Source organism: Podarcis pityusensis (assembly GCF_964106645.2).
Source record: "Podarcis pityusensis genome assembly, chromosome: 3".
Classification (NCBI taxonomy): domain Eukaryota; kingdom Metazoa; phylum Chordata; class Lepidosauria; order Squamata; family Lacertidae; genus Podarcis; species Podarcis pityusensis.
The window spans coordinates 91089494-91115182 of record NC_138026.1 but is presented as its reverse complement, the minus strand read 5'-3'; the positions used below and the strand labels follow the sequence as shown (position 1 = coordinate 91115182).

The 25689-nt window shown below is 43.7% G+C and overlaps 2 protein-coding genes across 3 annotated transcripts in view; one reads left to right on the top strand and one right to left on the bottom strand.

The window, feature by feature from the left end:
- The window catches only part of XDH (xanthine dehydrogenase), a 69535-nt gene extending 52764 nt beyond the window's left edge, over positions 1 to 16771 (top strand). Inside the window, exons 24-37 of the mRNA XM_081000102.1 lie at positions 1580 to 1667; positions 2572 to 2658; positions 3376 to 3567; positions 4689 to 4834; positions 5194 to 5275; positions 5995 to 6090; positions 6781 to 6909; positions 7957 to 8031; positions 9464 to 9516; positions 11421 to 11535; positions 12357 to 12422; positions 13479 to 13667; positions 14166 to 14333; positions 16360 to 16771. Coding sequence (XP_080856228.1) covers positions 1580 to 1667; positions 2572 to 2658; positions 3376 to 3567; positions 4689 to 4834; positions 5194 to 5275; positions 5995 to 6090; positions 6781 to 6909; positions 7957 to 8031; positions 9464 to 9516; positions 11421 to 11535; positions 12357 to 12422; positions 13479 to 13667; positions 14166 to 14333; positions 16360 to 16410 — 1537 coding nt within the window. The 3' untranslated portion in view covers positions 16411 to 16771. The remainder of the gene's footprint in view (positions 1 to 1579; positions 1668 to 2571; positions 2659 to 3375; positions 3568 to 4688; positions 4835 to 5193; positions 5276 to 5994; positions 6091 to 6780; positions 6910 to 7956; positions 8032 to 9463; positions 9517 to 11420; positions 11536 to 12356; positions 12423 to 13478; positions 13668 to 14165; positions 14334 to 16359) is intronic.
- Positions 16772 to 21148: 4377 nt separating this feature from the next.
- On the bottom strand, positions 21149 to 23087 carry LOC308474190 (carbohydrate sulfotransferase 8-like). Of its 2 annotated transcripts, none has more exons than XM_081000308.1 (2): positions 22955 to 23087; positions 21149 to 22168 (listed from the first exon to the last, which is right to left on the bottom strand). In XM_081000308.1, the coding sequence occupies exons 1-2, from the start codon at positions 23052 to 23054 to the stop codon at positions 21357 to 21359; spliced, it is 912 nt and encodes a 303-aa protein (XP_080856434.1). In that variant the 5' UTR covers positions 23055 to 23087; the 3' UTR covers positions 21149 to 21356. The 2 variants fall into 2 exon arrangements, with proteins under 2 accessions (XP_080856434.1, XP_080856435.1); XM_081000309.1 differs by having other exon boundaries at positions 21149 to 22164; positions 22955 to 23066.
- Between the last annotated feature and the right edge of the window lie 2602 nt (positions 23088 to 25689).

Sequence of the window (25689 nt, the reverse complement as noted above, 5' to 3'; positions counted from 1 at the left end):
AGCAAGTCCTACAATAATTTGTTTTCATAGAATCATAGAATCATAGAATCATAGAGTTGGAAGAGACCACAAGGGCCATCGAGTCCAACCCCCTGCCAAGCAGGAAACACCATCAGAGCACTCCTGACATATGGTTGTCAAGCCTCTGCTTAAAGACCTCCAAAGAAGGAGACTCCACCACACTCCTTGGCAGCAAATTCCACTGTCGAACAGCTCTTACTGTCAGGAAGTTCTTCCTAATGTTTAGGTGGAATCTTCTTTCTTGTAGTTTGGATCCATTGCTCCGTGTCCGCTTCTCTGGAGCAGCAGAAAACAACCTTTCTCCCTCCTCTATGTGACATCCTTTTATATATTTGAACATGGCTATCATATCACCCCTTAACCTCCTCTTCTCCAGGCTAAACATGCCCAGCTCTCTTAGCCGTTCCTCCTAAGGCATCGTTTCCAGGCCTTTGACCATTTTGGTTGCCCTCCTCTGGACACGTTCCAGTTTGTCAATGTCCTTCTTGAACTGTGGTGCCCAGAACTGGACACAGTACTCCAGGTGAGGTCTGACCAGAGCAGAATACAGTGGCACTATTACTTCCCTTGATCTAGATGCTATACTCCTATTGATGCAGCCCAGAATTGCATTGGCTTTTTTAGCTGCCGCGTCACACTGTTGGCTCATGTCAAGTTTGTGGTCAACCAAGACTCCTAGATCCTTTTCACATGTTTTAAAGTGGCAATTCCAATTCAGTGGCATTGCCCAAACCCAGAAATTCTGGAAATGGATCAGTGAGTAAGATTCATGAAATACCAGGGATTTGGGAGGTTATAGCACTACTTCCCATGCCTTTGAAAGAACTTGGAACAGGACAGGAAATTGCCATTTGCTGATGGAAGCAAAGTGATTGATTAAAAACACTGGGAAGTGAAAGATCTACCATTAATTAAAATATGGAGAAATAAATGTTAGGATGATTTCAGCTGTCCACAGTAGACTTATTGGATAAAGAGGAAGGATGATAAAGTACACAGGATTCCTCAGTAAATTTTTCAGTATTGGAGCAGACACACTGGAAATATTAATTACAGCTTTGTCAATGAGACAACTGCACAAATTGATGAACTGGGCACCAGGCAAGAACATTTTTTAAATTTTCCCAGGCCTTCTAACTTATGTTGTAGCTTCATATTGCTTTAGCCCTGTGACATTTAAATTTCTCTGCCTTTTAGTTTTAATGCATTAAGGCTGCCTTTCTGTGTGCATTTATCCGGGAATAAGCTACACTGAACACAGTGTGATTTACTTCTGAATAAATATGTATGGGATTGTGTTGTTAGTGCTGCAAAATCTTTCCCCCTTTACTCTGTTTCAAAGTCATTTTTTTATAGTGATGCTGTATAATCAGTAACCTTGTCTCACCTGCATTTTATTAGCTTATTGTAAGTTTGTTTTTGTTTTTTAAATCCCTGTAAGCTATTCAAATTCGGTTTTTGGGATTGCCTGTAAGTTGTACGTACGTATGTATGAAAATAAATTGTGTCAATTATATGACACAGGCTCATTCTCAGCCTGATTTTGGTGCCCTTACAGGACTGGTCGCCCAGTAAGATGCATGCTGGATCGAGATGAAGATATGCTGATTTCTGGTGGAAGACATCCCTTTTTGGGGCAGTATAAGGTAAATTGAAATGTTGGTGGTTGTTGTTTTACGAGAAGTATGCCATCTTGGGAAGGTCACATTAAAAAATGTAAGGGGATCTTTAGGTACAATGCATTGTTCATTCCTACACAACAGGGATGGCCAACCTTTTTTCAGCTGACGGCCACAGTCACCCATTGCCAACCCTGTGGGGGCTGCATGTCAAAGATGGGTGTGGCCAAAGTGGTTGATTTGGAGTATAGAGCATTGGGAGATATATGGACAACCAGTATTAGCAGTACAGTCATACCTTGGATCTCAAACGTCTTGGCTCCCAAACAAATCAGCTCCCGAACGATCGAAACCCAGAAGTGAGTGTTCCGGTTTTTGAATGTTCTTTTGGAAGCCGGACTTCCGATGGGGCTTCTGCAGCTTCTGATTGGCTGCAGGAGCTTCCTGCAGCCAATCAGAAGCCACACTTTGGTTTCTGAACTTTTTGGTAGTCGAATGGATTCTGTTTGACTTCCAAGGTACGACTGTATGTGGAATGCTACAGATAGGGAGAAGAACACCACTAAACAGGACTGCTGGAATCTACCAATAGCTATCTTTTACACTTTGGGTTTATGGAGCATGAGGTATAAGACTGTAGCTCAGTGGCAGAGCACATGTTTTGCATGCATCAAAAAAATCCTGCGTCAATAAATCCTGAAGAGCCACTGCCACTCAGTGTAGACAGTAGTGAGCTAGATGGACCAAAGGGTCTGACAGCTCCCTAGATTTGTTTCTTCCTAAAACATCTGTGAAGACAGGAGTGCCTGGCGTGCTCTGGTCCATGGGGTCACGAAGAGTCGGACACGAATAAACGACTAAACAACAACAACAAAACATCTGTAATTGTAACAGGTGAATTCTGTATTCCTCCGTCCTTTGTTTCTTCCAGGTTGGCTTTAAGAAGAATGGAAGGATTACTAGTCTAGATGTGACATATTACAGCAATGGAGGGAATTCTGTTGATCTTTCTCATGGCGTGAGTCAAGGATACATTCTGCTGTTTTTCATTTCTGACTCTAAGAGGGAGAAAAAGTAGTTTGGGGTGACTGGTTGAGAAGCATACCCAAGCCTCTGTATATGTACACACACACACGCTGCACCTACCTCCTTCAGTCAAAATGGTCCCATCCTGAAATTGTGTTTCATTAAACAAAGATCAGTTGTCCCCAAGCCTTCTCTAATGGGGACAGTTTTAATGTTTGATGCAACATCTTGACTACTACTTAACCTGCAATTTCAGTTAGTGATTTAAATAGAAAGATGACAGTATTGTTGTAAAAATTTAGTGCTGCCAATAGTTATTTATTTATTGTGTCTATACTCCATCTTTGCCTCCAAGGGGCTAATAGGTCTACCTATTCTTTAATTAGTTGCCACAACCACCCTGTGTGATAGGCTAGGCTGAGAGGCAGTGACTGACTCAAGGTCACCCACTGAGCTTCATGGCCAAGTGGAGATTTGAAGCCTCATCTCCCAGGTTCTAGTCTAATCACTGCACCACGGAATATATGAGGACGAGCATACATTTGCTCCAGTTGGTGTGTTTGTGAAAAAAACATGTAAATGATTACTTGTCAGTTAGTGCAACTTATGATTGTAGAGTCAGAAGAACAAAAGCATGGTTCGTAAATTAAGTCTTTTTTTTAAAGTTCATAAGTCTATTTTTGATCTGCTTTTTATTGTTGGTCACCAGGTTATGGACAGAGCATTGTTTCACATGGACAACTCGTACAACATTCCAAACATCAGAGGCATAGGCAAAGTCTGCAGAACCAACTTGTCCTCCAACACAGCATTCCGTGGGTTTGGGGGTCCCCAGGGAATGATGGTTACTGAGTGCTGGATGAGCGACATTGCCATGAAGTGTGGGCTGCCAGCAGAAGAGGTACGTGCAGGGCTGGATTTAGGTTTGATGAGGCCCTAAGCTACTGAAGGTAATGGGGCCCTTTATATGTCCAGCTGTCCTTTGTCAACAACAAATTGTCACTGTTTTTTGTGTTGAATATATGCTATATGGTAATTTATGGACCTAACAGGTATCTAAAGCCATTTGCACGTGTTGCCATGTAACCAGTCCATGTAGGCACCCTATATATAGAAATGAGCAAACCAGTGATATTTTAGGGAGCTGGCTAGCCCATTACTTAGCATAGGAGCCTATACAACACAAAACACTTTTGCTATATGTAGGTTTTGTTTTATTTGTTTTTTATCATATATTTTGGAAACGTACATCCAGGGTTTTTCCCCCTTTAATTTTTTGGGGGGCCTCCAAGAGAGTGGGGCCCTAAGCTATAGCTTATTTAGCTTATACTGTACGTAAATGAGGCACTGGATATGTGCTCTTAGAGGAAAAGGCTGGACATTTCCATAAACTCTGCATGCTTCAGTCAAAGGATGTTAAAGAAATGAGATGTCACCAGTTCGGTACCCATGAGCTCTTTTTGCAGCTTTACATTGGGTAATGTAATCTCAGTATTGACACTGATTGTTAGAGTCCTTTATGGGTTGGATATCAAAATGATATTACATATCAAGGATGTTGTGTGTCATTCCTTTATACTCCAGTGGGAAGTGGTCGTTGGCCTCCTTCAGCGCAACACTTCACCCAGCCGGAAGAGTGAAAGAGAGAAAGAGAACGAATGGGCGAAGCAGAGAGAGGATGAGTGTCTGTGTGCTTCTGCTTTTTATGAATGGATGCATGTGTATGTTTGTGCGGATGGATGTGTGTGTTTGTGAGATGGATGAAGTGTGTGTGTGGGATGTCCTCTGTCTACATTTTGGTTTGGCTGTACTGACCACCATTGCTGTGTAGTCCCCTTCTCTGAAGGGAATGCAACCCTTGACCCTGAAATGGCTGCCCACTACAGAATTTTGGGGGAGCTGACCTCCATGTTTAAGAAGGCGTGTTTAGGATCAAGATGCCCAGCATTCCACATTCTGTTAAAGTCATTCTTCCAAAAGACTCGTTGGTGACCATGGCCATGTGGGTTTTGCTTTGGAAAGGTTCGAAAACTCAATCTCTATAATGAAGGAGACCTGACTCACTTCAATCAAAAGCTAGAAGGATTCACCTTGCGAAGATGTTGGGATGAGTGCCTTGCAAATTCGGACTATCACTCCAGAAGGAAACTTATTGATGAGTTTAACCGGTAAGTATCTTGCTTTTCAGAGTGATATCAGGTATACTAAAATATTCTATAAAGGCCTTATTAGTAAGCCTGGAATTAAAGTCTGAATCAAATTTCTCCCCCATCCATACAAATCATCTCTGCAGAAGGTGTAATCTTTTGGGGAAAACATTAACCCATTGTGTTTTAAAAGAGAAGCTCAAAATCAATGAAAAGTGCATGTTGATTTGTTGATTTCAATTCGCTCCCTGGACCCATTCCGATGAAGTCTTGTTCTGATGCAAAATTGTGTAGGAAAAGAGAGCATGCCAGAGAAAGCAGTTTAGGCATGGGTGCATGCTGCAAGGGAACAAGAGTCTGACATTGTTCTGTTTCCCCAGGAAGAATCGCTGGAAGAAGAGGGGCATGGCCATTATTCCAACCAAGTTTGGGATCAGCTTCACAGTTCCCTTCCTGAATCAGGTTGGCAAGCACCCTTAACTATTACAGCTGGGCAGCAAGGTTCTGTGGCAAAATGCTTCTGTCCATCTTCAAGATTCTCCAGTAATGGGAATGTTAGAAGCGATACATCCAAGGCACATTTTAGTTCCAGCCTTGGTTATGTTGTATGTCATCCACCAGTCCGCCTTCATTCTTGTGCATTCTTTGTGACTCTTGTTTTGCTAATGTTGTTGGGGGGGGATACCAGCCCCCACCTTAGTCAGTGAATGCATGGGCTGAAGAGGAATCAGGAAATGAAGCAGTGCTTTCTTAAGTATTGAATCAATCGAAAGTTAATTTTTAGGCTTATTGGATCATTTCTATCTTCTCTCTCTCTCTCTCTCTCTCTCTCACACACACACACACACACACACACACTTCTATCCAAAGTGGCATTCAATCTCTTGTTCTAATAGAGCAAGGATTTACCCTTGCACAGTGGAACTCCCCCCCCCCCCAAATCTGTTCTGGGGTTTCTTGCAACCTTCCAGAGCAGAATTGACGAGGGCACAATGCATGCACAGAGAGAGGAGAATCGGGAGCAGTACAGTAGCATAAATGTAAATCCTTGCGCTAATGGAACAAAGGCCTTGGATACTGCCTGAAGTGAGGAATGTTGATTTGTATGTAGACGATGTGCTTCAGGGAGCTCGTGTGTCAAAACAGTCTTTGACAGCCTCTCTCTCGGATTTCTGTTGTAGGCTGGTGCCCTGGTACATGTGTACACGGATGGGTCAGTGCTGCTCACGCATGGTGGGACTGAGATGGGCCAGGGCCTCCATACCAAGATGATCCAGGTAAACTGTGAATGCATTAATTGTCTGGTGCTGTTTTGATTAACATTATCCATTAAGCAGCCCTGTTTAGGGAAGTTTTTAATGTTTGATGTTTTATTCTATTTTTAATCTATTGGGAGCTGCCCAGAGTGGCTAGGGAAACCCAGCTGGATGGGCGGGGTATAAATAAATTATTATTATTATCCATTAAATGTATTAAAAATGTACTGCAGCATTCATTTTCAGAATGTTATCTTACAGATGCTGCAATTTCCCCCCACATCCATTCTAATTTAAATGTGGATATGTAGGGTGAAATCCAAAGAATGGGTTCTTGTGGGAGGAATTTAATAATAAATAAACTTTTACTCAGAGCAGTCATGGCCATTAATGTCTACCCTGAGTAAGAGTTGATTAACTACAACCCATACTTCCTCACAATGTATGGAGGATGTGTAGCAGGATTACAAAGCAGCATTCTTTAGAAGCTTAGCAACTTTCCTGTGTGTTTTGATTTTACTTGCAAATATAAATTAAGACGGATCAGAAAAATATCCCACAGTTGCGTAACAGGACAGAATACAGGACTATTCAAAAGTCTTTGGAGCTTTGTGGACTTGGAATAAGAAGAACTGTTTCAAGTCCTATGGATTTCATTGGTGGCGATGACAACTGCGGTGAAGTTCACTTTTGGGCATTGTCTCTCTGCAGGTTGCCAGCAGGACTCTTGGAATTCCCACCTCCAAGATCTACATCAGTGAGACAAGCACCAACACAGTGCCAAATGCATCTCCAACAGCTGCTTCTGTTAGTGCTGATATCAATGGGATGGCTGTCTTGGTAAGGGATAGAACTCAACACACTGCTCTACAAGGGATGCTACCGATTCTGTCTGCAGTGCACTTCATTTGCATCCCAGAAAGAATCTGTCTCGTTGCCTCTATGAAGATATGCCTTGTGAGGGGCTTCTAGCAGACTTTGCTTTCGGAGGAAAGCACACTATCAGCATGTGTGCTGCTTAAAAGTGCCCAGTGTGGTGACTTTAACAGTAAAGGAGCCAATTATGTGTATTCTCTGGTGATGTGGCGAATGTTAGGTTGCTTCCAAATTGAACAATGGTATTAACTTAGGAAATATGTTAATGCTACATTGGAAGCTATCATCTACTGTGTCAAACCACTGGTCCGTCTAGCTCAGTGTTGTTGACATTGATGAGCAACAGCTCTCTGGGACTTCAGGCGATAATTGGTCCCAGCCATCTCTGGGGATGCTGTGGATTGAACCTTTGACCTTGCCCATTTCTAGCCAGAGCCTTCCGTTAAAAGCATAGTTAGTCAAAAGAGTACAAGACATTCTGAAGCCTGTGATATGTGGACACCTGTTGCCACATCTAGATTGATGGAAGTGAGAATGTTTAGTCGTTTAGTCGTGTCTTCGTGACCCCATGGACCAGAGCACGCCAGGCCCTCCTGTCTTCCACTGCCTCCCACAGTTTGGTCAGACTCATGTTTGTAGCTTCAAGAACACCGTCCAACCATCTCGTCCTCTGTCGTCCCCTTCTCCTTGTGCCCTCCATCTTTCCCAACATCAGGGTCTTTTCCAGGGAGTCTTCTCTTCTCATGAGGTAGCCAAAGTATTGGAGCCTCAGCTACACGATCTGTCCTTCCAGTGAGCACTCAGGGCTGATTTCCTTTAGAATGGATACGTCTGATCTTCTTGCAGTCCATGGGACTCTCAAGAGTCTCCTCCAGCACCATTATTCAAAAGCATCAATTCTTCGGCGATCAGCCTTCTTTATGGGAAAGTGAGAATACTTGGTGGCAATTTGCTGTAATATCAAAAGATGCATTCTGTTTGCTTTGAATTATTTTTCTTGCTTTCTTTTAGAATGCTTGCCAGACCATCCTGAAGAGATTGGAGCCAATCAAACTTGCTAAGCCAAAAGGTTCATGGGAAGACTGGGTATGTTTGTGTCTGCCGCAGTTTGGAAGCATGGTGTGGATTTGCTAGCATTAGGAAAATCTCAATTATCTATTAATTCATTGTGGCGTGACAGGGGCTAAAGGAGCTAGCAGGGAACTGGCTGATATTCTTGCAACTCTTCCAGCAGTTCTGTAAGCCCCAAACAAGTATGACTTCAACAAGAGAAACTTTGGATTCCATATACCCAAGGTGGTGATGCAATTGATACACCTCTGAATTGTGATGGTTTGTGAATCTTAAGCAGCTTCCCCTCCTTGCTCCTTCCTTTAGCTTGGTCCCTGTCCCACTTTATCTCACCATCTTATGCCATCATCAAAGGGCTGTTACTGGCACTCTGTTCTGCAGTGACCTCTGCTATAGGATGGGGTGTTTTCTTTACACACACACACACCAGAAAACAGTCCGTCCATATGAGTTGGTGAGCATAATTTTGACACCATCAGTTCTTGTGATCTATTTTATTTGGGGCTTTAGTTTTTCTGTTATGAATTGTATTTAATGTTTTGTGATACATGTAAATCCCTCCATGAACTTGAGTGGCATTCCTGATGTTGATTTATATGACGATGATAACAGATGATGTTGATGATGGACTAGGCTTCCGAAGGTTGCCCTTAGATTTTTTTTCTTTGTGATTTGATGAATGAAGATATCTCTCAAGAGTGGGATCTGTTTAACAGCTCCATTTGTGCACTATTTCACAAAGTTGGGCCTGATGGGTCTAGAGGTGTCAAATGTAAGGCTTGTTGATAATGGTGCTCCCCTTTTTGCACATGGATAGAGTGCACTCATTTGTATTTTGTTGAAAACACACACCCATTGCTAGCTTTTCCAGAATACATTGTAGCTACCGTATTTTTTGCCCTATAGGGCGCACCGGCCCATAGGACGCACCTTGTTTTTTGGGGGGAAATTAATAAAAAAAAATTATTTCCCCCCCCAGCCGCGGGGCTGGGGCAGGGGAAACCCGAGCTTCCCCTGACCCCAGCCCCCAGAACAGGCTGCTATCCGCAAGCCTTGCGAGCCCAGCGGCAACTCCCACCGGGCTCGCAAGGCTTGCGGACACCTGCGCGAAGCACGGGGCGCCCTCCAGAGGGCACCCCGTGCTTCGGGCTGCAGGCTGCTGCCCTCAAGCCTTGCGAGCCCGTGGGAACTCCCCCCGGGCTCGCAAGGCTTGCAGATAGCTTCCTGAAGCCTGTAGAGCGAGAGGGGTCGGTGCGCACTGACCCCTCTCGCTCTCCAGGCTTCAGCGAAAGCCTGCATTCGCCCCATAGGACGCACACACATTTCCCCTTCATTTTTGGAGGGGAAAAAGTGCGTCCTATAGGGTGAAAAATACGGTATTTTAGTTCAGCAGAACTAATTTTTTTAAAAAAACCCAGACACAAAGAACTCTGTGTGTTTTCATTAGGTGTCAGCAGCCTACTGTGATTGTGTGAGTTTGTCGGCTACAGGATTTTACAGGTGAGTTGGAACAGGACCCAAGTGGGATTCCAAATAATACTTCTAAATGTTATTGGGTGCTCTTTATCTCTACTGGTCTGATATTTCAACTAATTTCATGAAGTGTGCATATAATAAGAAGATATGATCTAGTAATCTCTTTGAAGGCTGTATTCTATAAATTTTATGTGCCTGCTAACTTTTCCTTGGCACTAAAGTCATCTGCAGTCTCTACTTGACCCATGGCATACAAATGTAAAAGCAGTTCCCATTCATTCAAATCATACCTTAAAGTGTTAAGGCTCCAAAGTAGAACCAACCCTTTAATATTCCCATTCTGTAAATACAGAATTCAGAACTATGCATCTCCTACAAGCTTCAGAAGACCTTAGATAAGGTGTGGAAAAAGTGACACCCTCCAGACATTCAAACTCCAATTCCCATCAGCCCCAGTCAAAATGGGCAAGGGTTGGGGTGATGGGAATAGGAGTCAACAACATCTGGACAGGAACAACATTGGCTACCCCTTGCCTTGGATCTCTAACTATCTACTAACTTAGATTTCAGTTTACTTTATTTAAAGTGCCGTTTTGGTGTAGAAACTCAGGCTCCACAAGAGCTTTCAAGCTCACTTGCCAATTCTTTATGTGCAACATCATTTGCAATGCCCTAATTTCTGCAGGTGGCGCTGTGGGTTAAACCACAGAGCCTAGGACTTGCTGATCAGAAGGTCGGCAGTTCGAATCCAATCCCCACGACGGGGTGAGCTCCCGTTGCTTGTTCCCTGCTCCTGCCAACCTAGCAGTTTGAAAGCACATCAAGTGCAAGTAGATAAATAGGTACCGCTCTGGCGGGAAGGTAAACGGCGTTTCCGTGCGCTGCTCTGGTTTGCCAGAAGTGGCTTAGTCATGCTGGCCACATGACCCAGAAGCTGTACGCCGGCTCCCGCGGCCAATAAAGTGAGATGAGCGCCGCAACCCCAGAGTCGGCCACAACTGGACCTAATGGTCAGGGGTCCCTTTACCTTTACCTTACTTTCTGCAGTAGTTTTGGGAATCAAACAGGCAACCAATTTAAGCTTATAGAGCTGAGTGAAAATGATCTCCTCAAATTATCCACACTCTCTGTGGGTGGTAAAAACGGAGGAGGGCATTTTACTGAAGACTGAACTTCTCTAATAGTTTTAGGTGGAGCTGGAAAAAGAGGGGAAACATTTAAAATTTGCAATAAATTAATTTTTGAAATGTTTTGTATTGCTTAATATTGAAAGGAAACTCGATTTTTTGTTCATGCTTGTGAATAAAGGAAGTGATGGACTAAGATGGGATGACTGGAAGGAGTAGAGATCCCATCCATTGCTTTCTTCAGCATTATTAAACAGTATTAAAATTGGATCTACCATTGTATCCAGAACTGGAGCGGGTGCCAAAGGGATGTGGCCTGGGTAGAGGCCCAGGGGCCAGGCAGAGAAAGCTGGAGGGCTGCATTTGGCCCTCTGAGGTTCCCCATCCATGGCTTATCATCAGTGTCCTGGCTTGTTCCATAATAATGTAGTAGGCCCAATGTTGTAACTCCTTGGAGTTACATGAGTGAAGAGGAAGAAGCCTAGTTCTAGAGGTATATGGACAAGATGTTGGAGAGCAACTAAAAATCTGGTATGGTTGAAAGATAAAAAGGGAGAGGTGGGGATCTGGCCTGGCATACTTCACAGAGCAATCAAAGGCATGCAGATCTCAAAACTTTGGCTAATCATGATTACTGGCCTGATCCTCAAAACTCCCCGAATTCTTGTTGAGTCCAGTAACTTGCATTTTTGCCCACTAGGAAGTGATTCAGTGGAGTAAGAAAAAGACCTTTATTTCAGTCAAGTGATGAGTAAAATTCCTGCAGATTTCATTTTTTCCTTCTTTCTTGCCACCCTTAAGAATTCCAGACCTTGGGTATGACTATGAGAAAAATGAAGGAAAGCCCTTTTGCTACTTCTCTTATGGCGTGGCTTGTTCTGAGGTTGAGATTGACTGTCTGACAGGTGACCATAAGGTAAGTAAGCTAGGCAGATTTGTCAAAAGTATTTCTTTTTCTGGTGGACTGGGAAAGTACCTACTAACCTGAGTATATTTGATAAGGAAGTTTATTTCCAGCTCTGGTATTCGTTGAGTGAAATACCTGACTTCTCTGTGTATATCACGGATGGGCCACCTGTGGCCAACCAGAGGCAGTTGATGATGGGAGGTATAGTCTGAACTTCTGGAGGAAACGCATATAATTGGGCAATTATATACTTCATAGTGATTATGTTCTGAGAATGGTTTCCACACAAGCCACTAGCTATGAAGACTTATACCCAAGTTTCAAAGGCTCCAGATATTTGACTTCCAACCAAGAGCCAAGACCTTTTTGCTGAAGTACTCTTCACATCTATTTCCCCATGATCTTTGCAATAATCATGTAACTTAGGCCACCTCTCTTAGCTCAGGCTAGGCTATTAAATGGCTGCTTCTCCCAGACAACATGGCACATTCATGGCTGAGCTGAGAGTTCATCTCTTCCAAGTCGGAGTTCAGGCTCAGAGCTACTATGTGACAGTTCAGGTTCAAGTGAGACTTGGGAAAAGGCACATCTCAGTGGTAGAGCATCTGCTGTGTCTGGAGCAGGTACTGTACTGAATCCTTAGCTTCTCCAGGTAGAGCTGACAAAAAGCTCCTGCCTGAAAAGCTGGAGAACAGATTAAACAGTACTGAACTAGATGGGCCAGTGGCCTGACTCTAAGGTAGCCTATTGATGTTCATATGTCCCCCTTTTAATTCATTGCATAAAGTGAGTCCTGTACTTACTCAGCCTTTGCTTTTGCCAATATTTAGAATGTCCGCACAGACATCGTGATGGATGTTGGCACCAGCTTGAACCCGGCTATAGATATAGGGCAGGTAAGCAATACAACACGATCCTGTTCTGTGGCGCTGTAGCATGTCTGCATGCTAGCTGGATTATTAAATTGGTCAATGAGCAGCAACAGGCCTGATAAACAGCAGCATGAACTGTTGTGGCAGGAGAGATGGTTAATTGCTAATTTATTATTAGCTTGTTTTTGCTCATCAAGTTTTTGGCAAATGATTCATTTCTGCACAATGAGACAGGGGAAAAAATAGATCTAGTGTTCATTGCACTGTTCCCAAGCTTTTGTTTTGCATTCTCCAAGTCAGTTACTCTAGAGTAATTCTATTTACTTCAGTGGCCCTATTGCAGCAAGTAGTCAAAGGAGTCTTGTTTTGGAGAGGCAAAACCTCATATTTTCGGGTTCATTTTTCATTTTAACCTGCAGACCACCCGAACTCTTAAAACTAGATGTACTAGCCTAAACTTGAGGCTTCCTGTACCAGCAACTAAATACTGAAATTGGGCAGATACAGATAAATTTGTTTATGAATCATGACTCATGATGACCATATGCCACAAGGTCATTCTGCTATTATCCCATAAATATTTGGACTACCAATATTTATTACTAATACCAGCAGTGGCAGCACTCCTGCCACTCCTGCATGATGTTCATTTAGCATCAAACATGTCCTAGCCAATGAGAAAAATTAACTGAAAAGTTCCACATGGCTATGGGATGGAAACTTCCTTGGTCATTTTGGAGGACTCCTACTTCTCAAGTCAGTTCTGATTGGGGGAGCCCAGGAGACATCAGTGGCCTTGGGTGGCATTCAAATACGTTTTACTCAAAGTAGACTAGTTGAAATTAATGAGCATGACTGAGTTAGGTCCATTTATTTCAATGGGTCTTCTCTGAGTAAAATTTAGTTGAATACCACCCCAGGAGTGCTCTCTACCAGCTTTGGTTGGAGTGGGATGGTTTTGCTGTGGTGATTTGGTCATGTCCAAACAAGACTACTGTAATGTGCTCTGTTTGGGGCTGACTTTAGAGGCTGACTTTTTATTTTGTGTCTGATTTGATTTTTGTGTATTTACATTTACAGATAGAAGGAGCCTTTGTCCAAGGAGTTGGGCTTTTTACCCTGGAGGAGCTGCGTTATTCCCCAGAAGGCAACCTGTACACCCGCGGGCCTGGAATGTACAAAATCCCTGCATTCGGTGACATCCCAACAGAGTTTCATGTGTCTCTTCTCCGGGACTGTCCAAACAGCAAAGCCATCTATTCATCCAAGGTACAGTATCATCTGGAGCTGCAGCTTTTCCACAGACATTGCACATTTTGACACAAAATAAACAGCAGTGATGGAATGAGGAATGCTATTTTGCCTTATATTTCTTAGAGCCACTGGCAGAGCCACTGGCAGTCAGTGTAGGCCATGGACCAATGGTGTGAGGTGGTCTAAGGCAGCTTACTATGTTCCCAGTACAGTGGTACCTCAGGTTGCGAACACCTTGGGTTACAAACACCTTGGGTTACAGACTCTACTAACCCGGACGTAGTACCTCAGGTTAAGAACTTTACCTCAGGATGAGAACAGAAATCGTGTGGCGGCAGCGCGAGGCCCCATTAGCTAAAGTAGTACCTCAGGTTAAGAACGGTTTCAGATTAAGAACGGCCCTCCGGAACGAATGAAGTTCGTAACCAGAGGTACTGGCCATGGGTACTGCATACTGTGAGCTGTGAATTAGTAGTGGCTGGAGCAATGCTTGATGCTCTTCAATCTCTCTAGGCTGTTGGTGAACCTCCCTTGTTCCTGTCAGCCTCCGTGTTTTATGCCATCAAAGATGCCATCGTCTCTGCCAGGGAAGAATCGGGACTGAAGGAGCCATTCCGACTAGACAGCCCAGCCACCCCAGAGAGAATACGCAATGGTTGTGTGGATAACTTCACCAAACTGGTAGGTTAACTGGCCTCCTTTCTCACGATTTCATCTTCTGTAATGCAATTCAGTAATCATTCCTTGGTTGTCTGTAGCTTTCATTTCAGTGGGTTCCCCTATCACGAATTAACGAATACTTCACATTTGTATGGCATCTTCAAGTGTGCCATACAAACACGTTGCCTATCATCATCATCATCATCATTATCATTATCATTATTAATAATTTTTTATTTATACCCTGCCCATCTGGCTGGGTTTCCCCAGCCATTCTGGGTGGCTTCCAACAAAATATTAAAAATACAATAAAACATGAAACATTAAAAACTTCCCTAAACAGGACTGCCTTCAGATGTCTTCTAAAAGTCAGAAATAATAATAATAATTATTATTGCATTCCTTATAACAACCCTGTGAGGTAAGTCAATATTATTATTAGGAACAGGGGACAAATTTGATTCAGTTGGAATTTAAAGGCAAACTTACTTAATTTACAGTTTTCGAAGCGATGGGTGAACAGATATGTAGCCATCCGTTGAATGCCTCCCAACTTGCACTTTGCCAAATTTTGCAGAGAAGTTCTGCAGCCAAACAATGTGTACAAAAATTCACGTGGGACTGAACCAGATATGCCTACATCCTTATCACGTAGTCAGTGCTTCTATAATAATAATAATAATAATAATAATTTATTATTTATACCCCGCCCATCTGGCTGGGCCTCCCCAGCCACTCTGGGCGGCTTCCATAAAAACCAAAAATACACTAAAATATCACACGTTAAAAACTTCCCTTAAGATGTCTTCTGAATGTCAGGTAGTTGTTTATCGCTTTGACATCTGCTGGAAGGGCATTCCACAGGGCGGGCGCCACTACAGAGAAGGCCCTCTGCCTGGTTCCCTGTAGCTTTGCTTCTCGCAATGAGGGAACCGCCAGAAGGCCCTCGGCGCTGGACCTCAGCGTCCGGGCAGAACGATGGGGGTGGAGATGCTCCTTCAGGTATACTGGACCGAGGCCGTTTAGGGCTTTAAAGGTCAGCACCAACACTTTGAATTGTGCTCGGAAATGTACTGGGAGCCAATGCAGGTCTTTCAAGACCGGTGTTATATGGTCTCGGCGGCCGCCCCCAGTCACCAGTCTAGCTGCTGCATTCTGGATTAGTTGTAGTTTCCGAGTCACCTTCAAAGGTAGCCCCACGTAGAGCGCATTGCAGTAGTCCAAGCGGGAGATAACCAGAGCATGCACCACTCTGGCGAGACAGTCCGCAGGCAGATAGGGTCTCAGCCTACGTACCAGATGGAGCTGGTAAACAGCTGCCCTGGACACAGATTTGACCTGTGCCTCTATGGACAGCTGTGAGTCCAAAATGACTCCCAGGCTGCGCACCTGGTCCTTCAGGGGCACAGTTACCCCATTCAGGACCAGGGAATCCTCCACACCTGCCCGCCTCCTGTCCCCCAAAAACAGTACTTCTGTCTTGTCAGGATTCAACCTCAATCTGTTAGCCGCCATCCATCCTCCAACCGCCTCCAGACACTCACACAGGACCTTCACCGCCTTCACTGGTTCTGATTTAAAAGAGAGGTAGAGCCTCTAGAAAAAGAGATGCTGGAACTCACTATGAACGCCCTCCTTGTTCTCTTAGAATGGCAATGGTGCCCACCTGAGAGGTGCCAGAACTGAGTTCTGGTGAGTTCTGGCTGAAAAAGTGCTCTGCATGTAGTAAATGCCAGTCAGCCAAATTCAGTGCTCAGCTTGGCAATCTTGTTCTGTTGGCTACCCCTGATTTACACCATGTGGCTGTCCTCCAGCTGTTGTTGGATACACATCTCTCGTCAGTCCCAGTGTGGTGAATGGACAGGGATTATGGGAGTTGTAGTCCATCAGCCCCTGGTATAGAAGATAAGTAAATCTGAAGATGGTTACATTCTGTAGTTGCCCATCAAAGGCCATGCCAACTTTGGGACATGGTCTAGACATTTCAGATGAAGGCAGCTGTTTATCATCCTTCTCTTTCAATTATTTCATTCTTTTTTTTATCCAGTGTCCATCTGCTGAGCCGGGCACCTTTAAGCCCTGGTCTGTGAGAGTATGAATGAAGTAACCTCTAGGAACCATCTCCACACATCAAGCTGGTTTCACCTCAGGGGACCAAAAGGAAGCAATGACTCACTGCTGAAAACAGATCTGTGTTCCTGCACCTGCCCTGCAGATTCATGAAGCTTTGTAATTTAATAGCTGAATCGTCCATTGCCTAAGGAAAGGGTTCCTGTTGGTGGAATACAGCTGGCATGAAAAGTAACAAAGAGGGGAAAAATGTATGGTTTTGTTCTCTGTGAAATCTGAAATCCTTACGTAGTTCATTTAAGCTCATGGCAAAGATCAGCGAAACCCGTTTGCCAATATGTTCACTTTTAAAGTGTAATCACGACATTCAATGAAATGTTAATTTGAATCAGTTATGATGCAGCCAGTCCTCCCTTTTCAGTTTTCCACCCTTCATCTTTTGGATATATGATTGCAAGCAACAATGAGGGCAGGACCCCATTGCATCCTCTCTCTGAATCATAAGGATGTGGGAAGTTCATTAACATTTAGCTAATGAGATCCCAGCCTCCACTCCCATGAGATAACACTGGAAGCAAATGCACAAGGGTTGGCTAATGATCCTCAATATAGTTACCGAGTAGGTAGATATGTTGATTTCAGTACCACTTACTACAAGTGTGCTTGGAGCTGATGTTTAAGAGAATTAGGGGGAAATACCTATTACCTAGGTGCTTATGAATTATGGAGAGCCAGTTTGCATCCCATAGTTAAGAGGGCCAGGTCCAAAAGTAGCCAGGATTCCTGTATCTTTTATTGGCTGTGCAGAACAGATGACAAGCTATGCCTGCTGAAATCCTCTCTTCTACACAACTATTAGAAGAGCAGTAGTCTTGCCCTGTTTGTGCATCCGGCCACCTCACTTATGGTGCATTCCCCTCAATTGGTTTTGCTGAAAGTAGACCAGGGTAAATTGGCTAGGTTGCAAAAATATGAATGTGTTGAGGCTCACAAGGGACTGCTTTCACACATTACTTGGCCTTACAGAGGGGTTATGAAAAACACTCCATCAGAAAGATATTTAGCTAGGCTTTCCTTTATATTCTTCCTGAGCTATGATGCTTTGTGCAGCAGGCACTAAATCCCATTTGCTAGCCGTTTGCAAATCTCCTAGAGTTACCATTATATCATTCTGCAAACTTGTCGTTAAAGTTTCAGGTGAACCCCTCCGAGTGAACTGAAGCAAATTGTACAGTTATATCTGAAATTTCATGCAGATTGCTGTGATCAGTTGACAAAAGATTGGTCCTCGAACGATGGCACAATGCAGAGAGTCTCGGCCAGCTGGCCAGGTTTGCTCCGAGATTGTCCTGTGTTTCCCAAAGGTGTATCAGTTCATAATAGAGCTGTTTGAATGAAAAGTCTGCACTCCATTTTCCTAGGCCGCACAATGTTGTATTTCCTATGCTAAACACCTCCTTTTCATATCAAAACAAAACAACCTTATGGGAACTAGCTCTCAGAGAGAATTAAACATGAACGTATCCACGAAATGTTCAGGAATCAGTGCACTGCATCGTTCAAGCAAATGGATTTGCATCATGCCTTTGGGATAGAGTTGTCTTGTTGACATTGGATGTGCTATATGAAAGCAGAGTGCTTTCTGGAACTTCTGAGACAGACGCATACTCAACATTCACGGATGCTTCATTTTCTTGATTGCCGATAGTAAATGGCGTTCTCACAATGTAAGAAAATAGCCTGCCAGAAGCAAATATGTGCATGAGCCAATGACAATTGAAACACTTGCTGCTTTTCTAAGGGTTTGCTTAGTATGCTAATATGCCCATCTTGACTTTGGGGCATTAAATGCTCTTCTGGAACTGTTTAATAATTATGAGCTGACACTATTGCCATTTACCAAAATGACTCCTAGCTGTTGATAGAGAACAATTTCTGTTCTGTTGAAATAAACAGATCAATCATGTCTCCCGCACTGGTGTTAACTCTCCTGACTTTTGTGGTTTATGTAATACTTGTGGAGTGGGCATATTCAGAGTTCGTCCCCAGTGCAATAATTCTGTACTGCAGCTTAAAGTGTGACTTTCTCTCATGCCAGAAGATCCATCCTTGACAGTTTCTCTCATAAACCAACCCATGGCTTTTCTACAGGTTTCTGACCCATAAAAGGTTCTTTTTAACAGTACCTTTTGTAGGACAAAAGCTGAGGTTTCTCTCGCTAGTCTACATAATATCTTGCCAAGCATAGAAGCAAACTGAAAGCCTGTAGTGTGATATTCTGGAAAATATGAAGCAATAGTAACGCTGACCTACAATTGTTAGTCCATGGTAACAACGACAAGTTACCAGAAAGCATGTAGTTTTGCTGAAACTGAGGACTTTATAGAATCTTTTAAATGAACTCTCTCATTAATTAGTGTCTTCGTGATCTGAATGTATAAGAAACACTGCTTGAAATGAACTATTGGGGGGGGGGGAATAAATGTGATTTGAAAAGCACTTTGCAAGTTTGCAAATTACTCACTAGGAAAATACTGTCATTATTATGGGGGCTCTACATTGTGGATGGCTGTGTCACAAAATGTTGATATGGAGGGCAGAAGATTTTCTTGCCCTTTGCATTGGCATTCCCTATCCTAAACACAGTCATTTATAACACCACCCAATTTATAACATGAGAAGAATGTCAAGCATGTACACATATGGGAGAAGACAAAAGGCCGCACATATCAAAATGAGGTAGACAGGAAGCCAAATCTCCTCCCGACTCCTGATTACCTCAGAATCGATCCTTGTTGCTTCCTGCATCGCTCCATCGTGGGTCCTGGTCACTTATAAAGCAGGGAAAGAGAACCTGATTTAAGTCCCTGCTCTTAAGTCAGTACTACTAATTGGATGGTTTAGTTCCATTCCATTTAGTCGAAGGCCTTTACTAGGAACTGCAGGGGAACACAGTGCTGTTGTGCTTGTGTCCTGCTTTCGGGCTTCCCACAGGCATCTGGCTGGCCACTGTGAGACAGGATGAGCCATTGGCCTGATCCAGCAGGCCTGTCTTACGTGGCCCCCCCCACATGCTGTTAGACAAGCTCCCATCAGCCCCATCAAGCATGGCCCAATGGTTGGGGATGCTAGGAGTTGTTATCCAGCAACCTTTTAAGGGCTGCAGATTCCTTTCTCATGTTCTAGGGCATGTAGTAGCAGTTCAATTGCTATGGAAGCAATTACCTAGAGCGGCGTGGACTCTTCCCCACTAGAGGTCTTGAAACACAGGCTACACAGCCAATTGTTGGGGATTGTTTCAGCTCTGGCTTTCCTGCATCCAGGAGAGAGTTGGCCTATATGGTTTACTGGACATCTCACATTGGTGGTTCTATGCCAGAATCTTGGAGCAAAATATCGTGCGCCACATGTGGGAAAGAACATGTGCACAAAAACAGTTCCAAAAACTAGTGTTAATAGTGCTTTAAATTCCCATAGTGTTTCTCTGTTGGGAGCCGCCCAGAGTGGCTGGGGAAACCCAGCTGGATGGGTGGTGTATAAATCATCATCATCATCATAATCATCATCATCGTATTCCAAAAACAACCATGAACTTACTGCCCTTTAAGCACTGATTAAAAAAGGAATACAGTGTTACCAAAACCAAAGCGTTCCAAAAGCAAGGTTTTCGGCATTTGAGAACCAAGGTGTTTTGGAACCAAGGTACCACTGTATGGAAGGAGGGGTTCTCAAGAGATTGAATGGATACCAGATACAGTAAGGATGGATGGATTAGGTTTTATTATGGCCACAAACCAAGAAAAAAATTATATCGTGGGAAAATAACACAATCAGAACACAGCCTGTGAAGAAAACATAAGATTCACAGAAGAGCCAGCAGAAAATTTACTTTATCACCTGCTTCCTAAGAAGTATACGCACATCGGACGTGCCCAAGGATTAAGGCTTTCTGGGAAATGATATATAATGAACTGAAAAAGGTATTTAAATATACCTTCTTGAAGAAACCAGAGGCCTTTCTTCTGGGCATTGTCGGCCAATTGGTGCCAAAGAAGGACAGAACTTTTTTTATGTATGCCACAACAGCAGCAAGAATACTCATTGCAAAGTATTGGAAGACACAAGATCTACCCACTTTGGAAGAATGGCAGATGAAGGTGATGGACTATATGGAATTGGCAGAAATGACTGGCAGAATCCGAGACCAGGGGGAAGAGTCGGTGGAAGAAGATTGGAAGAAATTTAAAGACTATTTACAGAAATATTGTAAAATTAATGAATGATAGAAGGATGTTGGATAGTAATCAAGCGGTTTCTAGCTGTAATGCTTTAAGAGAATATGAAAAAAAGGGTTATAAATGGGTTAAAATCTAATGGTAAGGATTTGCTGAACCAATAAATTGAAGTGGAATACAAAAAAGGGAGGTACGAGGAGGTCCGGGAAACAAGCTAAAGGAAAATAAGTAACTGAAAATATGTGTGTTTTTAACTGTTTTCATTTTGTATTTTTCTCTTTTCTTTTTCATTTTTACTGTAATATTTCAAAAAACCTTAATAAATATCTTATATATATAAAAAAAGAAGTATACGCACATCATTCATTTTGTTCATCACTGCGAAACTTTTATTAGGTCAGCAACTGGAGACCTGTAAGTAAAATCCAGCCCTGGGAGGCGCTGCATGCTCCATGTTGCCAACCTAGAGGCAAGAGATATGGGGAAAGTGCCATTTATGGCAATAAAACATATATGGAGTTCACTATAGCAGGCTGAGGCTGCACGCTCGCTCTCACCCATGCTTTCAAAGTAGCTCTCCAGGAAAAATAGATGCTGACCAGGAATCCCTGCTGACCAACAAGTAACGTAGATCCCCATTCTGTATACAAAAGAGGCTGTCACTAGACCAGCTAATTTCTGCTGCATTTGTCCTTGATCACAGTAAAGGCCTTTCTCTGTTCTTCCAGCCAAAACAACCCTAACCACTTCCTGGAATGCAAGTGAGGTTCCAGAGCAAACTGCGGGGAAAGCGAAATGCTTGATAGTCAAACCGGAAAAAGTGGCATAGTCCTTTCCTCTCCCTGAGGGACAGTTGGCTGAGCATCTGCTCTTCTAGCCAGCGATAGGTCCACCGGATTTTGGAGTCTGTGAACTCGGGGATCCGGATATTCTCCGGAAGCCCAGCCCGGAGCATTAAATGGCGCACCTCGTTGTCAAGGAACCCAAACATTATTACGTAGTCATACTGCACGAGGCACGGTCTGCACAGACTGACCGACGGTGTCCACTCCATGCTGCGATTCCTGGACCCGCTGTATAAGATGTACTGAACGAACTCCTTGAAGTTTAGGCCGTCTGCCATCCCATGCATGTAAGCGGAGATAAGTCTCTGGAAAGGCTCCCTGACAAACATCACTTTGGTGTAGGACTGCATTATAGCCTCCATGGAGGTCCGGTTATACTCACTCAGTGTCTTTTGGCTGCCAAACTGCTGGTGGTGAGGAATTGGCAGCTGCAGGCTAACGTTTTTCTCCAGAAGCATCTCCAACAGCCGCTCCCAGCCTTCCACCCCAGTGGCTGGGGTTTTGCAATACAGGAAGTGCAGTTTGTGGTCCACCATAATTGAAGACAGGGCCTGGGAAGCTTCCTGTTGGGTAAGTGGGAGTCGGGTGATTTTACCTCTTTCGCTGCAGAAGGACCTCAGCGCCTTTTTCCTGAGCTGCTGAATATGCAGGAGACTGTCAAACGTCTGTGGGGCATCTTCTTCCGCATCCTCCATGGCCAATCTGCCTGCAAAATAGGATCGGAGGAGGGAGCGGAGTTTGTCTGTGCAAGGGAAGGGTGCTAAGGACTGTGGACCCGGGATTAAATTATTCTCACTGGCTTGCACGGCGGCAGAATTACTATTGAGTTGTTTTATTGCCTATTACTAATCGAAATAGAGTCCCCTTATATGTGCTTTGTTTTTTAGATGCCATGCATGAATCTGTCAAATGCTTTCAAATTATTATTTCGTTATCTTATTGCATTTATATCCCATCATCTTTCCCTCCAAGGAGCTTGAGGTGGTGTACCTGGTTCTCCCGTCCCCATTTTATCCTCACAACAACCCTGTGAGGTAGGTTAGGTGGAGAGGCAGTGACTGGCCCAATGTCACCCAGTGAGCCTCATGGTTGAATGAGGATTCGAACACTGGTCTCCCAGTTCCTAGTCTAGTACAATAACCACCATACCACATTGGCTCTCCAGTCAATGTGAATGTTAAATAGAAGACTAAAAGCACATATAATTTACTTGAGTAAACAGGACCAAGGAATGGGCATTTATGAATATCTCACCATATGAGATATTCTACAGAACTACCACAACTACTACAGCAAAAGGCTACAGAGGTGCGAAAAGCTTCCTCTGTCAGAATCCTTCATTCTAAATAATTATTAAAAGTACAACCCCTGTCCTCTAGTACGCTTGATGACTGAACTCAAAGTCACTTGGCAGAACGAGAAGACATAGGTGGACTGCATTAGGCTATAATTGTTTCTCGGATTGTCTTCTTATGGTAGCGGTGAATCCTACCTTGGTTCTGTCGTGTGTTTCTCCAGAGAAGGTGGCTCCACCACAACAGGGAAATGAAACCCAGAGAAGCTAAGGTGAGGAGTCGAGCGAGGAAGCGCATGATCTTGTCTGCGCTATCAAAGTGAATGGCTGCTAATGGAAGCAGAGAAAGCAACCTGAAGCAGTGTCAGCAGGAGTCCCCTTGAGTGTTTACTCTGGGATGAAGCAACTGCGAGGGTCAGGTTAAAGTACTGTTTGTACATTCGTGGGCATTGCCTGCTTATCTGACTCTCAGGAAAACTGGGACTGATTGAAGAGCCCCAAATCATAGCTGTGCTTCCAACATACATAAGAATGATATAGCATGGGAAACTACAAACAGCTTCAGGTGTCTGTAGGAAATGGCCAAGGCTGGCATCTTAATCTAAATGGAGCCATTTATCCTCTTAATACATAGTTGTAAATGAAGCCTATGAACATCCCACCTAGACATTTGGGATGCTTTGGGGAAACCACACGCTTTAAATAGATGTGAATGGCTCTCCGATTGCTTTCTTTTGCAGAATATTTGTTATTGTTTCTAATAAAGCATTTTTAGCCACCCTTCAGGGCTAATACCTTTAAGGCGGCTTACAATACAATAAAAACTATTTTAAATGCAACAGATTGATAATCCCAGCTTAAAAAAAAGGAAATACTTCAATTACCGTATTTTTCGCTCTATAACACGCACCTGACCATAACACGCACATCGTTTTTAGAGGAGGAAAACAAGGGAAAAAATATTCTGAATGAAACAGTGGACGTATCATTTTTGTGCTTCATGCTGTGGCCACAGACATGTGATCTGAGGGTGAATTTGGGGTGACCCAATGCAAAAATCCTGAGAATCCCTGTGGATCCATGCTTTGTAACCACGTTTTTGCACCATTGCAGCCCCAGGCAACAGTGGGTGCGTGATTTTGGGGGGGGCAGGCTGTAGCCATGGACATGCTATGTGCTCTGATGGTGAATTTTGGCTGACCCAATGCAAAGATCCTGAGGATCCATGTGGATCCATGCTTTGTAACCACGTTTTTGCACCATTGCAGCCCCAGGCAACAGTGGGTGCGTGATTTTGGGGGGGCAGGCTGTAGCCATGGACATGCTGTGTGCTCTGATGGTGAATTTGGGGTGACCCAATGCAAAGATCCTGAGGATCCATGTGGATCCATGCTTTGTAACCACATTTTAAGTGGGGAGGGAAGGAAAAACACAGAAGGCTAAGAATGCAGGAGAGGGCTATAACGTGAGGAAAGGAAGGCAAAAGTTCCCCCCCACCCACCCACACAAGCCAGCCAGCGCGCTCTCTCTCTCTCTCTCTCTCTCTCTCTCCCATCTGCATGTTTTCCGGCTGCCTGATATTTATTTTTTTTAATTGCCTTGACAGAAGAAAGCATTTTAACTGCATTAAGAACTATTTAGCAGCGAAACCTAAGCTTTGCCATCCCTTAAGAGGTACAGACACTGTAATCTTCCAGATCGCATGAATTTACAGGCAAAACACTGTTTAAGGATTTCATCCTTTTAAATTGAAGAAAGCATATTTGAATGCTGTGTGTCCCCAAAAACAAAAAGCAGGAAGTCAAATCAGAATTTTAAGCTGAACCTGTAATCTCTCTTCCCTTCACAAACATTGTTCCCTCCGAAGCACAGAGAGGAAAGCAGACACTCTGCTTTCCCCTCTGCTTGCCTGGAGGGGAGGGGCTTTCCCTGCTCTTTGTTCCGTTTCAGCAAACACAGCAACGAAACAGAGCGGGTGGGCAGTAAGACCCTGAGGCAGAATGCAGGAAAGCAACCACTTCCTCTTTTCCCCTCTGCTTGCCTGGAGGGGAGGGGCTTTCCCTGCTCTTTGTTCCGTTTCAGCAAACACAGCAACGAAACAGAGCAGGTGGGCAGTAAGACCCTGAGGCAGAATGCAGGAAAGCAGCTGCTTCCTCTTTTCCCCTCTGCTTGCCTGGAGGGGAGGGGCTTTCCCTGCTCTTTGTTCCGTTTCAGCAATCGTGAAGCCCGATTTGATTTTTGTCTGATTTTTCGGCTCCAGGGACCACACATTCGCTCCATAACACGCACAGACATTTCCCCTTCCTTTTCAGGAGAAAAAATCTGCGTGTTATAGAGCGAAAAATACGGTACTTCAATTAGGAAATACTTCAATTACATTTCCACATTGCACCCTTATATTTCCATCAAAGGGTGCTCAAACCATGATACTTTTAAAAAGCTGTGGATGCCAAAGCATCAAAAATTGTGGATTGTCTAAAAGGTATCACCCATTTCCTCTCCTACAGACATGTCTATGTGTGTTTTTAAACAAAGCTTCAGTATGTGAAGATTTTGATGGAAACAATTCTTACATTCAAGAACAAGGAAAGGAAAGGAAAGGAAAGGAAAGGAAAGGAAAGGAAAGGAAAGGAAAGGAAAGGCTTGCCTGCTGAAATTACCTTCAGAAGACTCAGAACTTCACACTGAGCTTCATACTTTCTGGCTAAAAACAGAAGATGCACCAAAGAGGCTTACATGGAAAGGTGGAATTCACTGATTTTACAGGAAAATTCAGGGGGTGTTCTGGCTAGCTTGCAGACTTTTGCAGTTTAGTAGCATGGCACACAGTGGGGAATGGGGCACAAAAGATTGCCCCAAATTTATCGAGTTCACACTTTAGAGCTATCACTTAGGCACTGCTGAAAAAGAGGACACAGATCTGTATAAAAACT

Excerpts from the sequence above, each read along its gene's own strand:
- LOC308474190 (XM_081000308.1), bottom strand. The coding sequence starts at position 23,054 with ATGCGCTTCCTCGCTCGACTCCTCACCTTAGCTTCTCTGGGTTTCATT. Across the intron at positions 22,169-22,954 it reads AAACACACGACAGAACCAAG|GCAGATTGGCCATGGAGGAT; the intron begins GTAGGATTCACC and ends CCTATTTTGCAG.